At 43.8% G+C, this 20,001-nt stretch overlaps 1 protein-coding gene across 2 annotated transcripts in view; it reads left to right on the top strand.

Moving 5' to 3' along the window:
- Positions 1-19,646, top strand: part of LOC129816523 (5-hydroxytryptamine receptor 2A-like) — a 31,113-nt gene extending 11,467 nt beyond the window's left edge. Inside the window, exons 2-4 of one of the 2 annotated variants that reach the window (XM_055871094.1) lie at positions 11,406-11,606; positions 18,491-19,246; positions 19,278-19,646. In XM_055871094.1, coding sequence (XP_055727069.1) covers positions 11,406-11,606; positions 18,491-19,246; positions 19,278-19,363 — 1,043 coding nt within the window. In that variant the 3' untranslated portion in view covers positions 19,364-19,646. Of the gene's footprint in view, positions 1-11,405; positions 11,607-18,490 lie in introns of both variants that reach the window. The other variant, XM_055871093.1, reaches the window with a different exon arrangement.
- The last annotated feature ends 355 nt before the right edge of the window (positions 19,647-20,001 follow it).

Raw genomic sequence — 20,001 nt, 5'->3', positions numbered from 1 at the left:
CCACAAACCTCCCTTCAACAGACAAAATGATAAGCTTACACAGAAGACTAGACACACACACACTCACGAGTGATCGCAAGGAGACACACAACTGCACGCACACACACCAACACACACGCAAGCATGGACACACACACACACAATTAGCACCTGTTTCAAGAACTCTCTGTCTGTCAGATAGTTCCTTGTCCTTCAACAGCTCTTTCTATCTCTCTCATAAATTATAGTGGCAGTTTGTTGTTTAATTAGATTTGTGAGTTTAAAAGGCAAAACATGGATGGAGTTCATCTTAATTATAAGTTTCCCTCTTTTTCCTTATTCATACCCTGCTGTCATACAACCCTACCCCAGCGTTTCTGACCTGAGTTCCCCTGATGACAAGACTGTGTGATGTTTTCTCTGCATGTGACAAGGCATGAATTTACTCTCTCCTGCTTCTGTGGATAAAGCCTTTGATATCAGCCTCGTCACCAGATGACTTTACACTTCCTTAAGCCCCCTATCTTCCCCTGCAAAGTCTGTTTCCAGCTGTGAAGACAGGGCTCAGTAACCTCAAAATCAGAGCAACAAGCCTAGATCAGACCAGAGAAATTATCCCAGAGGACCAGATCATTATCATTCAACTGGGATATATACTGTACATGATACATGTACATCAGAGATAAGAGTAGTTTAGATTACTGTGTCTGTCCATCAAGCAGCAGGAGGACAGTGGACACTCTTCATGTTCCAAACGTGGAAGTAAAACTTTTTACCGTGCTAGGGGTCTGCCTGTGATATATCCTAAACAAAAATATAAACGCAACCTGCAACCATTTTCAAAGGAAATCAGTCAATGGATATACATTCATTAGGCCCTAATCTATGGATTTCACATGACTGGGAATACAGATATGCATCTGTTGGTCACAGATACCTTAAAAAAAAGGTAGGGGAGTGGATCAGAAAACCAGTCTGTATCTGGTGTGACCAGCATTTGCCTCATGCAGCGCGACAAATCTCCTTTGCATAGAGTTGATCAGGCTGTTGATTGTGGCCTGTGGAATGTTGTCCCACTCCTCTTCAATGGCTGTGCGAAGTCGCTGGATATTGGCTGGAACTGGAACACACGATAATCTGGAGCATCCCAAACATGCTCAATGGGTGCCATGTCTGGTGAGTATGCAGGCCATCGAAGCACTGGTACATTTTCAGCTTCTAGGAATTGTGTACAGATCCTTGCGACATGGGGCCGTGCATTATCATTTTGAAACATGAGATGGTGGCGGATGATTGGTACGACAATGGGCCTCAGGATCTCAACACGGTATCTCTGTATTTTCAAATTGCTATCGATAAAATGTACACTTTACATGTTGCGTTTATATTTTTGTTCAGTGGATATAATCAGAGTTAGTTACATATACTGAACTGTCGATGAAGATCATAAAAGAAAATGTCTGATACAAGGTGTGGGAAGAGATATCAGACCTCATGTTTATGATGTAGAGTTGAAGTCTGAAGTTTACATACACCTTAGCCAAATACATTTAAACTCATTTTTTTTACAATTCCTGACATTTAATCCTAGTAAAAAGTCCCTGTCTTAGGTCAGTTAGGATCACCAATTTAAGACTGTGAAATGTCAGAATAATGCTAGAGAAAATTATTTCTTTCAGATTTTATTTCTTTCATCACATTCCCAGTGGGAAATTTACATACACTCAATTAGTATTTGGTAACATTGCCTTTAAATTGTTTAACTTTAACTTCCACAACCTTCCCACATTAAGTTGGGTGAATTTTGGCGCATTCCTCCTGACAGAGCTGATGTAACTGAGTCAAGTTTGTAGGCCTCATTGCTTGCACACGCTTTTTCAGTTCTGCCCACAAATTTTCTATGGGATTGAGGTCAGGACTTTGTGATGGACACTCCAATACCTTGACTTTGTTATACTTCAGCTATTTTTCCACAACTTTGGAAGTATGCTTGTGTTCACTGTCTATTTGGAAGACCCATTTGAGACCAAGCTTTAACTACTTGCGGCGCCGACAGAGATGGCCGCCTCGCTTCGCGTTCCTAGGAAACTATGCAAATTTTGTTTTTTTCAACAGTTTTGTAGTGAATTGCCATGAAAAACAAAAATTACAGAACAGTCTTGTAGTCTTGTAGAATACAGTTTTGTAGTGAATTGCCATGAAAAAAAAAAATTACAGAACAGTCTCAACTGCCAATTATTGCAGAATATCCAAAGATATGCAGTAGCAACAACCACCAGTATTTCAGTTCTCAAATCATAGCAATGCATTTCTTACATTGGTACCCCAGGTAATCTTAGGTTTCATTACATACAGTCGGGAGGAACTACTGAATATAAGAGCAACGTCAACTCACTATCATTACGAGCAGGAATATGACTCTCCCGAAGCGAATCCTGTGTTTTGCCTTCCACCCAGTACAATGGATCTGATCCCAGCCGGCGACACTAAACAACAACGCCGTAAAAGGGGCAAACGAAGCGGTCTTCTGGTCAGGCTCCGGAGAAGGGCACACCGCGCTCCACTCCCTAGCATATGTCCAGTCTCTTGACAACAAGGTTGATGAAATCCGAGCAAGGGTAGCATTCCAGAGAGACATCAGAGACTGTAACGTTCTTTGCTTCACGGAAACATGGCTCACTCGTGAGACGCTGTCGGAGTCGGTGCAGCTAGCTGGTTTCTTCACGCATCGCGCTGACAGAAACAAACATCTTTCTGGTAAGAAGAGGGGAGGGGGGGTATGCCTTATGATTAACGAGACGTGGTGTGATCATAACAACATACAGGAACTCAGTCATTCTGTTCACCTGACTTAGAATTCCTCACAATCAAATGTCGACCGCATTATCTACCAAGGGAATTCTCTTCGATTATAATCACAGCCGTATATATTCCCCCCTAAGCAGACACAACGATGGCCCTGAATGAACTTTATCTGACTCTATGTAAACTAGAAACCACACACCCTGAGGCTGCATTCATCGTAGCTGGGGATTTTAACAAGGCTAATCTGAAAACAAAACTCCCTAAATTCTATCAGCATATCGATTGTGCTACCAGGGCTGGTAAAACCCTAGATCATTGTTATTCTAACTTCCGCGATGCATATAAGGCCCTCCCCCGCCCTCCTTTCGGAAAAAGCTGACCACGACTCCATTTTGTTGCTACCTACAAACAGAAACTAAAACAAGAAGTTCCCGCACTCAGGTCTGTTCAACGCTGGTCCGACCAATCTGATTCCACGCTTCAAGACTGCTTCGATCACGTGGATTGGGATATGTTCCGCATTGCATCCAACAACAACATTGACGAATACGCTGATTCGGTGTGCGAGTTCATTAGAAAGTGCATCAGTGACGTAATACCCACAGCAAAGATTAAAACATTCGAAAACCAGAAACCGTGGATTGATGGCAGCATTCGCGCGGAACTGAAAGCGCGAACCACTGCTTTTAACCAGGGCAAGGTGACCGGAAACATGACCGAATACAAACAGTGTAGCTATTCCCTCCGCAAGGCAATCAAACAAGCTAAGTGCCAGTATAGAGACAAATAGAGTCGCAATTCAACAGCTCAGACACAAGAGGTATGTGGCAGGGTCTACAGTCAATCACGGATTACAAAAAGAAAACCAGCCCCTTCGCAGACCAGGATGTCTTGCTCCCAGACAGACTAAATAACTTTTTTGCTCGCTTTGAGGACAATACAGTGCCACTGACACGGCCCGCTACCAAAACCTGCGGGCTCTCCTTCACTGCAGCCGAGGTGAATAAAACATTTAAACGTGTTAACCCTCGCAAGGCTGCAGGCCCAGACGGCATTCCCAGCCGCGTCCTCAGAGCATGCGCAGACCAGCTGGCTGTTGTGTTATTGGACATATTCAATCAATCCTTATCCCAGTCTGCTGTTCCCACATGCTTCAAGAGGGCCACAATTGTTCCTGTTCCCAAGAAAGCTAAGGTAACTGAGCTAAACGACTACCGCCCCATAGCACTCACTTCCGTCATCATGAAGTGCTTTGAGAGACTAGTCAAGGACTATATCACCTCCACCCTACCTGACACCCTAGACCCACTCCAATTTGCTTACCGACCCAATAGGTCCACAGACGACGCAATCGCAACCACACTGCACACTGCCATAACATTTACATTACATTTACATTTAAGTCATTTAGCAGACGCTCTTATCCAGAGCGACTTATAACCCATCTGGACAAGAGGAATACCTATGTGAGAATGCTGTTCATCGACTACAGCTCAGCATTTAACACCATAGTACCCTCCAAACTCATCATCAAGCTCGAGACCCTGGGTCTCGACCACGCCCTGTGCAACTGGGTACTGGACTTTCTGACGGGCCGCCCCCAGGTGGTGAGGGTAGGTAACAACATCTCCACCCCGCTGATCCTCAACACTGGGGCCCCACAAGGGTGCGTTCTGAGCCCTCTCCTGTACTCTTTGTTCACCCACGACTGCGTGGCCATGCACGCCTGCAACTCAATCATCAAGTTTGCGGACGACACTACAGTGGTAGGCTTGATTACCAACAACGACGAGACGGCCTACAGCGAGGAGGTGAGGGCCCTTGGAGTGTGGTGTCAGGAAAATAACCTCACACTCAACGTCAACGTCAACAAAACAAAGGAGATGATTGTGGACTTCAGGAAACAGCAGAGGGAGCACCCCCCCTATCCACATCGACGGGACAGTAGTGGAGAGGGTAGTAAGTTTTAAGTTCCTCGGCGTACGCATCACGGACAAACTGAATTGGTCCACCCACACAGACAGCGTTGTGAAGAAGGCGCATCAGCGCCTCTTCAACCTCAGGAGGCTGAAGAAATTTGGCTTGTCACCAAAAGCACTCACAAACTTCTACAGATGCACAATCGAGAGCATCCTGTCGGCTGAATCACCGCCTGGTACGGCAACTGCTCCGCCCACAACCGTAAGGCTCTCCAGAGGGTAGTGAGGTCTGCACAACGCATCACCGGGGGCAAACTACCTGCCCTCCAGGACACCTACACCACCCAATGTCACAGGAAGGCCATAAAGATCATTAAGGACAACAACCACCCGAGCCACTGCCTGTTCACCCCGCTATCATCCAGAAGGCGAGGTCAGTACAGGTGCATCAAAGCAGGGACCGAGAGACTGAAAAACAGCTTCTATCTCAAGGCCATCAGACTGTTAAACAGCCACCACTAACATTTAGTGGCTGCTGCCAACATACTGACTCAACTCCAGCCACTTTAATAATGGGAATTGATGGAAAGTTATGTAAAAATATATCACTAGCCACTTTAAACAATGCCACTTAAAATAATGTTTACATACCCTACATTACTCATCTCATATGTATATGTATATATTGTACTCATCTATATTGTACTCATCTACATATATTGTATATCATCTACTGCATCTTGCCATCTTTATGTAATACATGTATCACTAGCCACTTTAAACTATGCCACTTTATGTTTATATACCCTACATTACTCATCTCATATGTATACACTGTACTCTATACCATCTACTGCATCTTGCCTATGCCGTTCTGTACCATCACTCATTCATATATCTTTATGTACATATTCTTTATCCCTTTACACTTGTGTGTATAAGGTAGTAGTTGTGGAATTGTTAGGTTAGATTACACGTTGGTTATTACGGCATTGTCGGCACTAGAAGCACAAGCATTTCGCTACACTCGCATTAACATCTGCTAACCATGTGTATGTGACAAATAACATTCGATTTGATTTGACTTGAACTTCCTGACTGATGTCTTGAGATGTTGCTTCAATATATCCACATAATTGCCCTGCCTCATGATGCCATCTATTTTGTGAAGTGCACCAGTCCCTCCTGCAGCAAAGCACCCCAACAACATGATGCTGCCACCCCCGTGCTTCACGGTTGGGATGGTGTTCTTCGGCTTGCAAGCTTCCTCCTTTTTCCTCCAAACATAACGATGGTCATTATGGCCTAACAGTTCTATTTTTGTTTCATTAGACCAGAGGACATTTCTCCAAAAAGTATGATCTTTGTCCCCATGTGCAGTTGCAAACCATAGTCTGGCTTTTTTTATGGCGGTTTTGGAGCAGTGGCTTCTTCCTTGCTGAGCGACCTTTCAGGTTATGTCAATATAGGACTTGTTTTACTGTGGATATAGATACTTTTGAACCTGTTTCCTCCAGCATCTTCACAAGGTCCTTTGCTGTTCTTCTGGGATTGATTTGCACTTTTCGCACCAAAATACGTTCATATCTAGGAGACAGAACGCGTCTCCTTCCTGAGCGGTATGACAGCTGCGTGGTCTCATGGTGTTTATACTTGCATACTATTGAACCAGACTTGTGGAGGTCTACAATTGTTTTTCTGAGGTCGGCTGATTTCTTTTGTTTTCCCATGATGTACGCAAAGAGGCACTGAGTTTGAAGGTAGCCCTTGAAGTACATCCACAGGTACACCTCCAATTGACTCAAATGATGTCAATTAGCCTATCAGAAGCTTCTAAAGCCATGACATAATTCTCTGGAATTTTCCAAGCTGTTTAAAGGCACAGTCAACTTCTGACCCACTGGAATTGTGTTACAGTAAATTATAAGTGAAATAATCTGTCTGTAAACAATTGTTGGAAAATTGACTTGTGTCATGCACAAAGAAGATGTCCTAACCGACTTGCCAAAACTATAGTTTGTTAACAAGAAATTTTTGGAGTGGTTGAAAAACAAGTTTTAATGATCCCAACCTAAGTGTATGTAAACTTCCGACTTCAACAGTAAATTAAATCCACGTGGGTACTGTAACTTAAATTGCATTTGAGTTTCCATGCATAATGTACTCAAGAGTCACACATCTCAAGTTTGGATTCAGACGATAAAAAATAGTTTTTTTTCATAGGATCTCGTACGAAATACTACAGTATACGGTTTTATTATAGTATCTCATACAGGCAGTATGAGGTTGAGTTATTGGACAGATAGCAGACGTGTTCCCATGGCACCAGACGTCTGAGGTTCACATGATCCGTCACTCATCAGACAGGTGAGAGACGAGAGAACCCAACCAGCTAAAGAGGGCAACGTGAGATATGAGTTACTGTACATCTATGCTCTCACTCTCCCTCCCCACCCTCCCCACTCTCTCTCTCCGTTCACTTGCCTGGGTGTATTCGTTACGGAAACGGTTTACCGTTTCAGAACCAAATGGAAGCCAACAGAGCAAACCAGAGATTCCAGTTGGATAGATTCAGGTACAGTGGATTCGGAAAGTATTCAGATCCCCTTACAGCCTTATTCTAAAATGGATTAAATTATAATTGATTGGAGTCCACCTGTGGAAAATTAAATTGATTGGACTTGATTTGGAAAGGCACACACCTGTCTATATAAGATCCCACAGTTGACAACGCATGTCAGAGCAAAAACCAAGCCATGAGGTCGAAGGGATTGTCCGTAGAGCTCTGAGACAGGATTGTGATGAAGTACAGATCTGGGGAAGGGTACCAAAAAATGTCTGCAGCATTAAGTCTCCAAGAACAGAGTGGCCTCCATAATTTCTTAAATGGAAGAAGTTAGGAACCACCAAGACTCTTCCTTGAGCTGGCCACCTAGCCAAACTGAGCAATTGGGGGAGAAGGGCCTTTGTCAGGGAGGTGACCAAGAACAGATGGTCACTCTGACAGAGCTCCAGAGTTCCTCTGTGGAGATGGGAGAACCTTCCAGAAGGACAACATCTCTGCAGCACTCCACCAATCAGGCCTTTACGTTAGAGTGGCCAGCTCAAGAGTGGCCTTTACTGAGGAAGCCACTCCTCAGTAAAAGGCACATGACAGTCCGCTTAGAGTTTGCCAAAAGACACCTTAAGGACTGAATGTCCATGAGCCCGGACCGGCCAGAGCCCGGAGTTGAACCCAATGGAACATCTCTGGAGAGACCTGAAAATAGCTGTGCAGAGACGCTCCCCATCCAACATGACAGAGCTTGAGAGGATCTGCAGAGAAGAGCAGAGAAGAATGGGAGAAACTCCTCAAATGCAGGTGTGCCAACAAGCTTGTAGCGTCATACCCAAAAAGACTCAATGCTGTAATCGCTGCCAAAGGTGCTTCAACAAAGTACTGAGTAAAGGGTCTGAATACATATGTAAATGTAATATTTCCGGGAGGGTTCTGGGATACATTTGCAAAAATTTTGAAAAACCTGTTTTTGCTTTGTCATTGTGGGATTTTGTGTGTACATTGATGAGGGGGAAAAACAATTGAATCAGTTTTAGAATAAGGCTGTAATGTAACAAAATGTGGAAAAAGTCAAGGGGTCTGAATACTTTCCGAATGCACTGTAGGTCCCTCCCCGTTTCGTTCGTTTCCGTTTAAGAAACGTTTTGCAACAGAATTGGCAGATGAATTCCCTTCTGCTCTCCCTCCTTCTTTCTCTCTCTCCTCACCTGCTCTGCCTTTCACCTCTCTCTCAGGCAACTTGTTCATTTGGACTGTATTATTCCTGTCATTGTGCCATCAGAGCAGCGTGGAATAGACTGACACTCTTTGAGCCTGAAGATGACACATTGGCAAATTGCCTTCTACTCTCCTCTATTCTCTCTCTCATCTCCAAATTCTCTCCAGCTCTCCTTCTAAAGACACACCTGATTTAAAGCGTAGTATTATCATTACAAACATATTTCCTGGCTGTTTCAACATACACACACTCACATGGTCCAATGGTGTGTTTCTGGGTTCTGCACCGAATGTAATAACTGATTCTAGTCTTTTCAAAGGAGCAGACCTCTTGATGTTCTGAATCAGAATCACAATCGAAAGGCCTTCCAGCCATTATACAGGATTGTTTTTGTCAGAACACAGACATATTGTTGGAATAACCTGTCATTGTTTCACCCATTGTATTGGCCCTGGTGGATTAGAGTTCTGTGAGCTTTCATGTCAATGAGTTGATTTCACATGTTCTTGGAGAGATAGGCTTTATTAAATTGGATTAATTCTGTATGGTAACCTTTTTGAATTTCTACAGATGGTCTTTTCCAAGTGGACTTAAGTGGAATCCGGCCAAAAGAAGTGTCAAACATATGGCTAGCGTTTTAAAAAGAAAAATACATATTTTGGGGTAAAGCAAACTCAATTTACTTTAAAACAAAATCTAAACTGTCTAGAAATAATAATGGACCTACATTCATACAGTTTCTTGACTGTGTCCAGCTTGCTAATAATCACCGGAATGAAAACAAGACAGTCAGGGAGCATCGGAAATTCCCAAAACGTTGGATAGAGGACTATTTTTTGCCTCTTCTGACGGCGAGGAAATATAACACATTTTCAGTGAGGCCCTCCGGACCTCGTTGAAGACCAAACGCGGCCCCCGGGTGCAAAATGAGTTTGACACCCCTGATCTAGACCTACAGAGGCAGAGAGCGAGAGGAGAAGGGGGAGAAAGGGAGATGGAGTAAAGAGAAACATGTTAGAAATACACTATTCACCCCTGATACAAGGCATCACTGAGGAAGTACTAAACCAGATAAAGTCAGAAAGAAAACCTGTTCAGAATTCTTTATGCCGGTTGGGTCCACATAATATAACAAATCCTTTAGCGGTCTCTGGAGATACTCTTTGTGTCTGTCATTGATGAAAGACTTGGTGTATACACTGTGTGGTCATGAAGGTCTCTAGCTCACCATGTCTCTAGCTCACCATGTCTATTCCTCTCTCCTTCTCCCACTATCTTTCACTGGTCCTCTCTCTTTCCCATTCTCTACCCCTCTCTCTCTCTCTCCCTCTTTCTCTCTCACCATTCCTCACTCTGTTTGGTAGGAAATACAAATGCAGCTTTGGTCAGGGGGAAGGCAAACAAGCCTGAAGCTGTCAGCAAGTTTGAGGAGAAAAGCGCTTTCATTTGTCTCCAGTGCCCAAATTGATGCCCCTGCCAATATCTGCATGAACATATACAGCATCCCTCTGTGGAACTTAACCGAACGTGTCCTCTTTCTTAGGGTGTTCAGACAAGCGTGTGCACTTCTCTGCCTGAGCTGTGAAATACTGCAGTGTCAAGTGTTTTTGGGTTTCTGAAAAGTAGTAGTGAAAATATGTTACTTTTCAGCAGTCTTCTTTTCACTGGGGTTATTGGTCGCTCTGCGAACAGCACTGAAGGGCAATTCACTGTGGCTGCTCTGTAAGGCCTTAAACCAGCATCATTAGGCTCTCTCTGCTTCTCTGGCTGCAGGTCAGAAAGACTCATTTAGGCTAAATCCTACAGGGTGGGATGGAGACAACTCAGGCAGACTGATTAGAGATAAGGGAATGTACTACACTATATTGGCTGCAGGTGACACATCATCATTATAAGATCCTAATCCGCAAACATGGACTGCCTCCATTTTATCCCCCCTACCCTGTTCCCTCTATCTTCCCTCCATCCATTTCGACATTCAGATGGGCAGACCAAAATATATCTTACCACAAAGAGGTGCATGCTGAGACAGCTGGATGTCTAATGACTTTCTACCTCAGAAAGATGAAAGAGGGAGATAGAAGAGAGAAAAAGGAAGGAAGGGATAAGGACGAAAGACATGCAAAGGAAAGAAGAGAACGAGAAAGGCAGAGCGATAGAGAGGGAAGAAGAGAAAGAGACACAGTCAGTCCGTGACCATGGTGATGACAATGAGTCACTGAGTCCAAATAAACAGGCTTTATGTAAGGTTCTCCTTCACCTGGAGGAGAGGAGCGAGGGAGTCTGACTTCCCCATGGAGAGAGAGAAATAGAGGATAAAATGGAGAAACAGTGTAACTGCCACGTCTGACTGTGGATGCAAAAGTGACATTCCCTATCTCCAGGTTATTATCCAGGCAGAGTATTTGTTTTGGCCTGGTGTGGGGATCTGTCGCATACTATCAGATTCTGCTGCCTGGTCTTTATTCGGCACGTTACTGTGTAAACTTTTAATTTGGAGGTTGTATTAAGTTTTGTCTTTGTGGGGGGGATGTAGTTACAGTTTCTCAAGAGTAATATTTTATTATAAAAAGCCTTCTACATTCTGTGAAAGGCTGCCTTGCGCTGTGTGTGTTAACCTCAGTGTGTATGTGTCTTAAAGTAGCTTAAGTCTGTGTTTTAGAGGGTTTGGTTCCACACATCTGAGGCTTTCTATTTGATGTATTTTGGTCACCTCATAAGAAGCTTTTTAGTGGATATTACTACCCAACAACTCTGTTAAAAATTTCACAATGCCACTGCAAATGTGTTTTACAACCAACTCCAATTTCATAAAAACGAATCTGTGTTAAAAGTCTCACATACTGTATATTGTGTAACTGGTATTCCCATTCCCATTTTTTTTCTTCTCCAGAGTTCATTGTTTTCTCTGTGTTCCCCCCTACAGACTACTGGTGGCCCCTGCCCTCTGACCTGTGCCCTGTCTGGATCTATCTGGATGTGCTGTTCTCCACAGCCTCCATTATGCACCTGTGTGCCATCTCTCTGGACCGCTACATTGCCATCAGAAACCCCCTCCACCACAGCCGCTTCAACTCCCGAACCAAGGCCCGCCTCAAGATCATGGCTGTCTGGACCATCTCTGTGGGTAAGAAACAGGAAGAAAAGCCTGTACAAGTACACTACCATTCAAAAGTATGGGGTCACTAAAAAATGTCCTTGTTGTTTGAAAGAAAAACACATTTTATGTCCATTAAAATAAGATCAAATTGATCAGAAATACAGTGTAGACATTGTTCATGTTGTAAATGACTATTGTAGCTGGAAACGGCTGATTTATGGAATATCTACAAGGGGGAAAAAAAGGGGCCCATTATCAGCAGCCATCACTCCTGTATTCCAATGGCACGTTGTGTTAACTAATTCAAGTGTATAATTTTAAAAGCCTAATTGAGTGGGAGGCCCCGGTGCACAACTGAGCAAGAGGACAAGTACATTAGAGTGTCTAGTTTGAGAAACAGACGCCTCACAAGTCCTCAACTGGCAGCTTCATTATGGCTTTTTCTTTGCATCTCTGCCTAGAAGGCCAGCACCCCGGAGTCGCCTCTTCACTGTTGACGTTGAGACTGGTGTTTTGCGGGTACTATTTAATGAAGCTGCCAGTTGAGGACATGTGAAGCGTCTATTTCTCAAACTAGACACTTTAATGTACTTGTCCTCTTGCTCAGTTGTGCACCGGGGCCTCCCACTCCTCTTTTTATTCTGGTTAGAGACAGTTTGCGCTGTTCTGTGAAGGGAGTAGAACACAGCGTTGTGCGAGATCTTCAGTTTCTTGGCAATTTCTCGCATGGAATAGCCTTCATTTCTCAGAACAATAATAGACTGACGAGTTTCAGAAGAAAGTGTTTCTGGCCAATTTGAGCCTGTAATCGAACCCACAAATGCTGATGCTCCAGATACTCAGCTAGTCTAAAGAAGGCCAGTTTTATTGCGTCTTTAATAAGTATAACAGTGTTCAGCTGTGCTAACGTAACTGCAAAAGGGTTTTCTAATGATCAATTAGCCTTTTAAAATTATAAACTTGGATTAGTTAACACAACGTGCCATTGGAACACAGGAGTGATGGTTGCTGATAATGGGCCTCTACACCTATGTAGATATTCCATAAAAAAATCTGCCGTTTCAAGCTACAATAGTCATTTACAATTTGATGTTATTTTAATGGACCAGAAAATGTGCTTTTATTTTAAAAACAAGGCAATTTCTAAGTGACCCCAAACTTTTGAATGGTAGTGTATATGCTGCTCCCTTGCGAGAGACAGACAGAGACCATGTGTCTGTATTTGTTAATATAAAGTGTGGTTGTCAGGGGAGGGGCATATTTAGAACCAAGTCTTTGTAAAAACACCCCCACATTTGAACATTTTACGGTTGGATATGGGCAAGGCAACAGGCGCCTTGGGGTGAGAGCAAAGGAGGGATGGAGGCTGTGAATGAGGGAATGAAAGGAGAATGACTCATAAGCAACTGTAATTTGAGTTTTAAGGTCTATATTATTTAGCGTAAAAGCCAAGGCGACTGAACATTCAGGACTTTATAATGGCCTTGTTGATATCCAGCTGATCAATTCAATGGCCTAGCATGAAAAGGAAATGATTGAGCCACTAATGCATTCTGATGCATCAAGCCATCAGACTTAGCTCCATACAGAATAAACATGTGTCATGTACAGTGGCAAGAAAAAGTATATGAAGCCTTTGGAATTACCTGGATTTCTGCATTATTTTGACATACATTTTGATCTGATCTTCATCTAAGTCACAACAATAGACAAACACAGTGTGCTTAAACTAATAACACACAAATTATTGTATTTTTCTTGTCTATATTGAATACATAATTTAAACATTCACAGTGTAGGTTGGAAAAAGTGTGTGAACCCCTAGGCTAATGACTTCTCCAAAAGCTAATTGGAATCAGGAGTCAACTAACCTGGAGTCGAATCAATGAGACTGGATTGGAGATGTTAAAGCTGCCTTGCCCTATAAAAAACAGTCACAAAATTTGATTTTGCTTTTCACAAGAAGCATTGACTGACGTGAACCATTCCTCAAACAAAAGAGATCTCAGAAGACCTAAGATTAAGATTTGTTGACTTGAAAAAAATGGAAAGGGTTACAAAAGTATCTCTAAAGGCCTTGATGTTCATCAGTCCACGGTAAGACAAAGTGTCTATAAATGGAGAAAGTTCAGCACTGTTGCTACTCTCTCTAGGAGTGGCCGTCCTGCAAAGATGACTGCAAGAGCTCAGAGCAGAATGCTCAATGAGGTTACGAAGAATCCTAGAGTGTCAGCTAAAGACTTACAGCAATCTCTGGAAGATGCTAACATCTTTGTTGACGAGTCTACAATACGTAAAACACTAAACAAGAATGGTGTTCATGGGAGGACACCATGGAAGAAGCCACTGCTGTCCAAAAAAAACATTGCTGCACATCTGAAGTTCGCAAAAGAGCACTTGGATGTTCCACAGCGCTACTACAAAATATTCTGTTGGACAGATTAAACTAAAGTTGTGTTGTTTGGAAGGAACACACAACACTATGTGTGGAGAAAAAAAGGCACATCACACCAACATCAAAACCTCATCCCAACTGTAAACTATGGTGGAGGGATTATCATGGTTTGGGACTGCTATGCTGCCTCAGGGCCTGGACAGCTTGCTAGCATCTACGGAAAAAGGAATCCCCAAGTTTATCAAGACATTTTGCAGGAGAATGTAAGGCTATCTGTCCGCCAATTGAAGCTCAACAGAAGTTAGGTGATGCAACAGGACAACAACCCATTAGACAGATGTAAATCAACAACAGAATGGCTTGAACAAAAGAAAATACGCCTTCTGGAGTGGCCCAGTCAGTCCTGACCTCAAATGCTGTGGCCTGACCTCAAGAGAGCGGTTCACACCAGACATCCCAAGAATATTGTGGAACTGAAACTGTTTCGTAAAGAAGAATGGTCCAAAATTCCTTCTGACCGTTGTGCAGTCTGATCCACAACTACAGAAAACGTTTGTTTGAGGTTATTACTGCCAAAGGAGGGTCAACCTGTTATTAAATCCAAGGGTTCCCATACTTTTTCCAAACTGCACTGTGAATGTTTACACGGTGTGATCAATAAAGAGATGAAAAATTATATTTGTTTGGGTTATTAGTTTAAGCAGACTGTGTTTGTTTATTGTTGTGACTTAGATGAAGATCAGATCAAATTTTATGACCAATTTATGCAGAATCCGGGTAATTCTAAAGGGTTCACATATTTTTTCTTCCCACTGTATGTTGCGTGAAAGGCAGCACACCCAACTATTTCTGTATCGAAGCTGAAGCTGCTGCTAAAATGAGACATGCCCTGCTGTAGGAGTTATCAACTTTTAGGGTTCAAATAACCAGACGTAAATTTGTATATAATTTAAGAATATTAGAGGGTGATCAGATCAAAAATAAAAAATGCCTGTCAGACTTGTGGCTCCTTTCCATTGCTTCAAACCAATGCCTCAATACCACCACTAATGATCCAGTCATGCTGGTCAATACACCACAAATGATCCAGTCATGCTGGTCAATACCACCACTAATGATCCAGTCATGCTGGTCAATACCACCACTAATGATCCAGTCATGCTGGTCAATACACCACTAATGATCCAGTCATGCTGGTCAATACCACCACTAATGATCCAGTCATGCTGGTCAATACCACCACTAATGATCCAGTCATGCTGGTCAATACCACCACAAATGATCCAGTCATGCTGGTCAATACCACCACTAATGATCCAGTCATGCTGGTCAATACCACCACTAATGATCCAGTCATGCTGGTCAATACCACCACTAATGATCCAGTCATGCTGGTCAATACACCACTAATGATCCAGTCATGCTGGTCAATACCACCACTAATGATCCAGTCATGCTGGTCAATACCACCACTAATGATCCAGTCATGCTGGTCAATACACCACTAATGATCCAGTCATGCTGGTCAATACCACCACAAATGATCCAGTCATGCTGGTCAATACCACCACAAATGATCCAGTCATGCTGGTCAATACCACCACAAATGATCCAGTCATGCTGGTCAATACCACTACTAATGATCCAGTCATGCTGGTCAATACCACCACAAATGATCCAGTCATGCTGGTCAATACCACCACTAATGATCCAGTCATGCTGGTCAATACCACCACTAATGATCCAGTCATGCTGGTCAATACCACCACTAATGATCCAGTTATGCTGGTCAATACCACCACTAATGATCCAGTCATGCTGGTCAATACCACCACTAATGATCCAGTCATGCTGGTCAATACCACCACTAATGATCCAGTCATGCTGGTCAATACCACCACTAATGATCCAGTCATGCTGGTCAATACCACCACTAATGATCCAGTCATGCTGGTCAATACCACCACTAATGATCCAGTCATGCTGGTCAATACCACCACTAATGATCCAGTCATGCTGGTCAATACCACCACTAATGATCCAGTCATGCTGGTCAATTCCACCACTAATGATCCAGTCATGCTGTGTAGAGACCCCGGTAGGCAGGGAGAGACATTGTCACATAGAACCAGGGAAGCAGAGAGAGACAACACACAACGTGGGGAGGAATGAACCCCTAATATGACTCACCATTCCACAGGTTCCAGGCCCCAGGCGGAAAGTTATCATATGATACGCTGCTGCCTGCAAATTAAATAAGATATTCACTGCTGCTTATCTTCATGTTATGTATCATCCCCCTCTCCTCTCGTCCATCTGTACACGGCAGACCGAGAAAGAGAAATAGAAGCTGAAGTGTAGCTGATGTTACACAGAACTGAGATGATGTATGCTGTTAAATAAACCCTGGAACAGTGCTGCTACTGCCCAGCCTATTGTACAAGACTCCAACCACAGAGAGAATTCACTGAAGACCTTACAAAATCCCACCTATACACAGAACACACGTCTACACGTACACACCTCATCCTGTACAACGAATGTGTGCACGCACATACACATATTGCGCACAAACAAAGTCTCACACACACGAGTCCACACCCTCACACTGACACACACCTCAAATCGCCATGACCAAGGAAAGTTCCTGGGCCATGACCAGGACATAAAAACATTTCATATCAGCCAATAATTTTTGTAAGACCGCAAAGCTCAATTAAATAATAATACTCTTTGGTCTTTGTAACCTGCAGTCTTTCTCTTTCTATTAAATCATTCAGGAGCATCCTGCAGCTTCCTGTATTTCTGTCATGTTGTGATGTGTCTTCCCTGGAGCTGTATCTCTCTCTCTTCAGACACACTGGCTATAGTTTCCTAGAGCAAAGAGACACGCAATTACCAAAGGCATAACAATGTACATGTTGACATCAGCAGTTCAATGTCAATGTGACTGCCACAGAAAGATTTTGTGCAAACATGGAGGGATAATTAGCTGAGCTGTATTTATTGGAATACATTTCTTCTCTTAGCATTTCTTCTTCCTGAGGTTAAGCTCAAGTTTTGGGAAGGGTGAGCTGATCCTAGGTCTGTGTCTAGTGTAATCTCTAACCCGGAGCTCAATGTATCTGTGGCTCTGGTATTGATGTGTTAGTGTGGAAACATGGCAGAGATTGTTGAGATGTCTGGATCAGGTATGTGTTCTTTGGCCTGTCTCCAACTGCAGGGCAAGGGAACCCAGGGAACCACTGAGCACACACCCAGGGCAATGTGAAGCTAGTCCAAACAACCTGTAATACTAGGGAAGAATAAAGTAAAGATACAGGAACATAAACAAAGGCTTACATTAAGAAATGTTGGACTTAAGTCATATGATTGATTCAGGGTTCCATGGCCATCTGGTAGCAAAATATTGTCTTGACTCTTTCAACTGCTTCCACATCCCAACCCACACACAATAAGAATTATCTTTCTCAACTTGCTAATACTCTTGACGAAATTGCATTACTGCATTTTCTCTAAGCCAGCCAAAAAATAGTGGTTAAGAAAACATCAACTCAAAGAAAAACTCCACCTTTCTCTCTCCTAGCCCCTCTATCTTTTGAGGAAGGAGATTGTCAGGGGGAAGAGAAAGAGAGACAAAATGTCTATTTAATTTCAGAATTCTGCAGGCGTGTTGATGGATGTTTGCCTCTTAAATTTGACAGGTCTGTAGTAAAATGGTGAAAAAACGAGTGACTATTTAATTCCTTCAGATCTGGATGCCAGACCAGACAGAATTGAGGAATTAGGCTAATGCCCTTGCAAATGTGAGGTTGTAAATCATTGAATCTGTTACCAAAGCCTAAAGCGATGTGATCTTAATTGGAGCTGGTTCTGGCAACTGTCCCCGTCTATTTTCCTGGTCTAAGCCCCAAAATGGCCGTCAATTTCAGGCCAGTTGAACTCCCTCCCTAAGGTTATTAGTCTTTGCATCTCACTGTGTTGCAATGGGGATGAAAGCCTTAGTGAATGGCTCCAGATGCTTCTGTCCCTCTCCTTCACAAATCCAGTTATTGGACACTAATGACACTAATGCTGGGCCTGTGAGGGGAAATTGCAGGGTTTATCTGTCCTGGTGGGCACACAGTAGTGATATGAGGACTATTGCATTATTGATGCCAGAGGATCCTGCCGTGGTGGATTGATTTATGGTGGGAATGCGCAACAGGTGTGCTTTGCCCGTAGAGTGATCTGTACATTATAGGGCCAGACTTTTTGATATTACTGGCACAATCTTGAAGTGCCACACTGCTATTTACCGTTTAGGCAGAGACAAGCTGTACAAAATTGCTTTTACTTTTTCAATTTGAAATCTTAAATAAGAAGTGGAACACATGTAAGCACGCATGTACACACACACACACACACACACACACACACACACACACACACACACACACACACACACACACACACACACACACACACACACATCTCATACTAAACTAACCTCTATCGCCTCCGTGTCTTTCTGTAGGTATCTCCATGCCCATCCCCGTCCTAGGCCTGCGGGACCACACCAAGGTGTTTAAAGAGGGCAGCTGCCTGCTGACAGACGACAGTTTTGTCCTGGTGGGCTCCTTCGTGGCCTTCTTCGTCCCCCTCACCATCATGGTGGTCACCTACTTCCTCACCATCAGCGCCCTCCAGAACGAGGCTACCCTCTGCCTGGACCAGCTGGTGCCCCGGCCCAAGAGGATCGCCACCCTGACACTGGGCTTCCTCCCGCAGGGCTCACTCTCTTCAGAGAAGCTCTTCTTCAGGCGTTCGCTCAGCCGTGACACGGGAGGGGTAGGAGGAGGGGTCGGCGGGGCCGGTGTGGACCCGCGGTACGGGCGTCGCACCATGCAGTCAATCAGCAACGAGCAGAAAGCCTCCAAGGTCCTGGGAATGGTCTTCTTCCTGTTCGTGGTCATGTGGTGTCCCTTCTTCATCACCAATGTGTTGGCGGTGGTGTGCGACCCTGTGAACTGTGATCCGGGGGTGATGGGGGGGCTGCTGAATGTGTTTGTGTGGGTGGGATACCTCTCCTCAGCCATCAACCCTCTGGTGTACACTTTGTTCAACAAGACGTACCGTGCAGCCTTCTCCCGCTATGTACGCTGCCAGTACAGCCCGGAGAGGAAGCCTCTGCAGCTCATACTGGTTAACACCATCCCTCCACTGGCCTACAACTCCACCCACCTGCCCCTGGAGGAAATGGGGTCCCTCGGGAATGGGGTCCACAGCGGTGGAGGACCCAGGGACTCCCTACGAAACCTTGTGAGGACCAAATCAAACTCAGACAAACACAAAGCAACCAGGGACAAAGATGAGAGCATCAGCTGTGTGTGAGGCTGTGAGCCTGTAAGGACTCAATCTCCCATAATCCTAGTGGAATGTGCTGGGTTTTTATTAGATTTCCCATCTCAATCTTGTTTTGGGAGGGAAACACTGGGAACGGGGGTTCCTGTGCTGGAGCATGCTCAGTAGTTGCATGGTGAGACTCATGCTGCCAGGAAACAGGGAAATAGGAAACAGGAAGAACAGAGAGAGGAAAGACAATACCTGCCTCACAAACACTTAAACTAGTAACACCAGAAGAGAACAACTGACCTAATACTATATTATCAGCAACCGCCAGCCCCCCCCCCCCCCCCCCCCAAAAACAAACACCACAGACAAAATCTATATTTGTGTATACATTGTGCACATAAATAAATACCTGTATGTTCTGTTTTTGTTGTCATTAACCGAAGAGAAAGACCTATCTTGTGATCTTGTGTTTTCCTTGACGCGGTATTAAAATACAGAAATGTGTAATGGTGGGATGTAGGGTAAATGAAGATATGTTGAGGGATTCCTAGGCATAGCTCAATGGACTAAACAACCTTACTTTTTAAGGCATGGGACTCATTTGAACTACGTGTTGTTGTACCTACAGTATGATTGATGTGATGTGATGTTATAACCCCTCCCTCTTATTCATGGTGAACCCACCATCTCGAC

The sequence above is a fragment of the Salvelinus fontinalis genome, chromosome 19, assembly GCF_029448725.1.
Source record: "Salvelinus fontinalis isolate EN_2023a chromosome 19, ASM2944872v1, whole genome shotgun sequence".
In the NCBI taxonomy this organism is placed as follows: domain Eukaryota; kingdom Metazoa; phylum Chordata; class Actinopteri; order Salmoniformes; family Salmonidae; genus Salvelinus; species Salvelinus fontinalis.
This window is presented reverse-complemented; position numbering and strand designations above follow the sequence as displayed.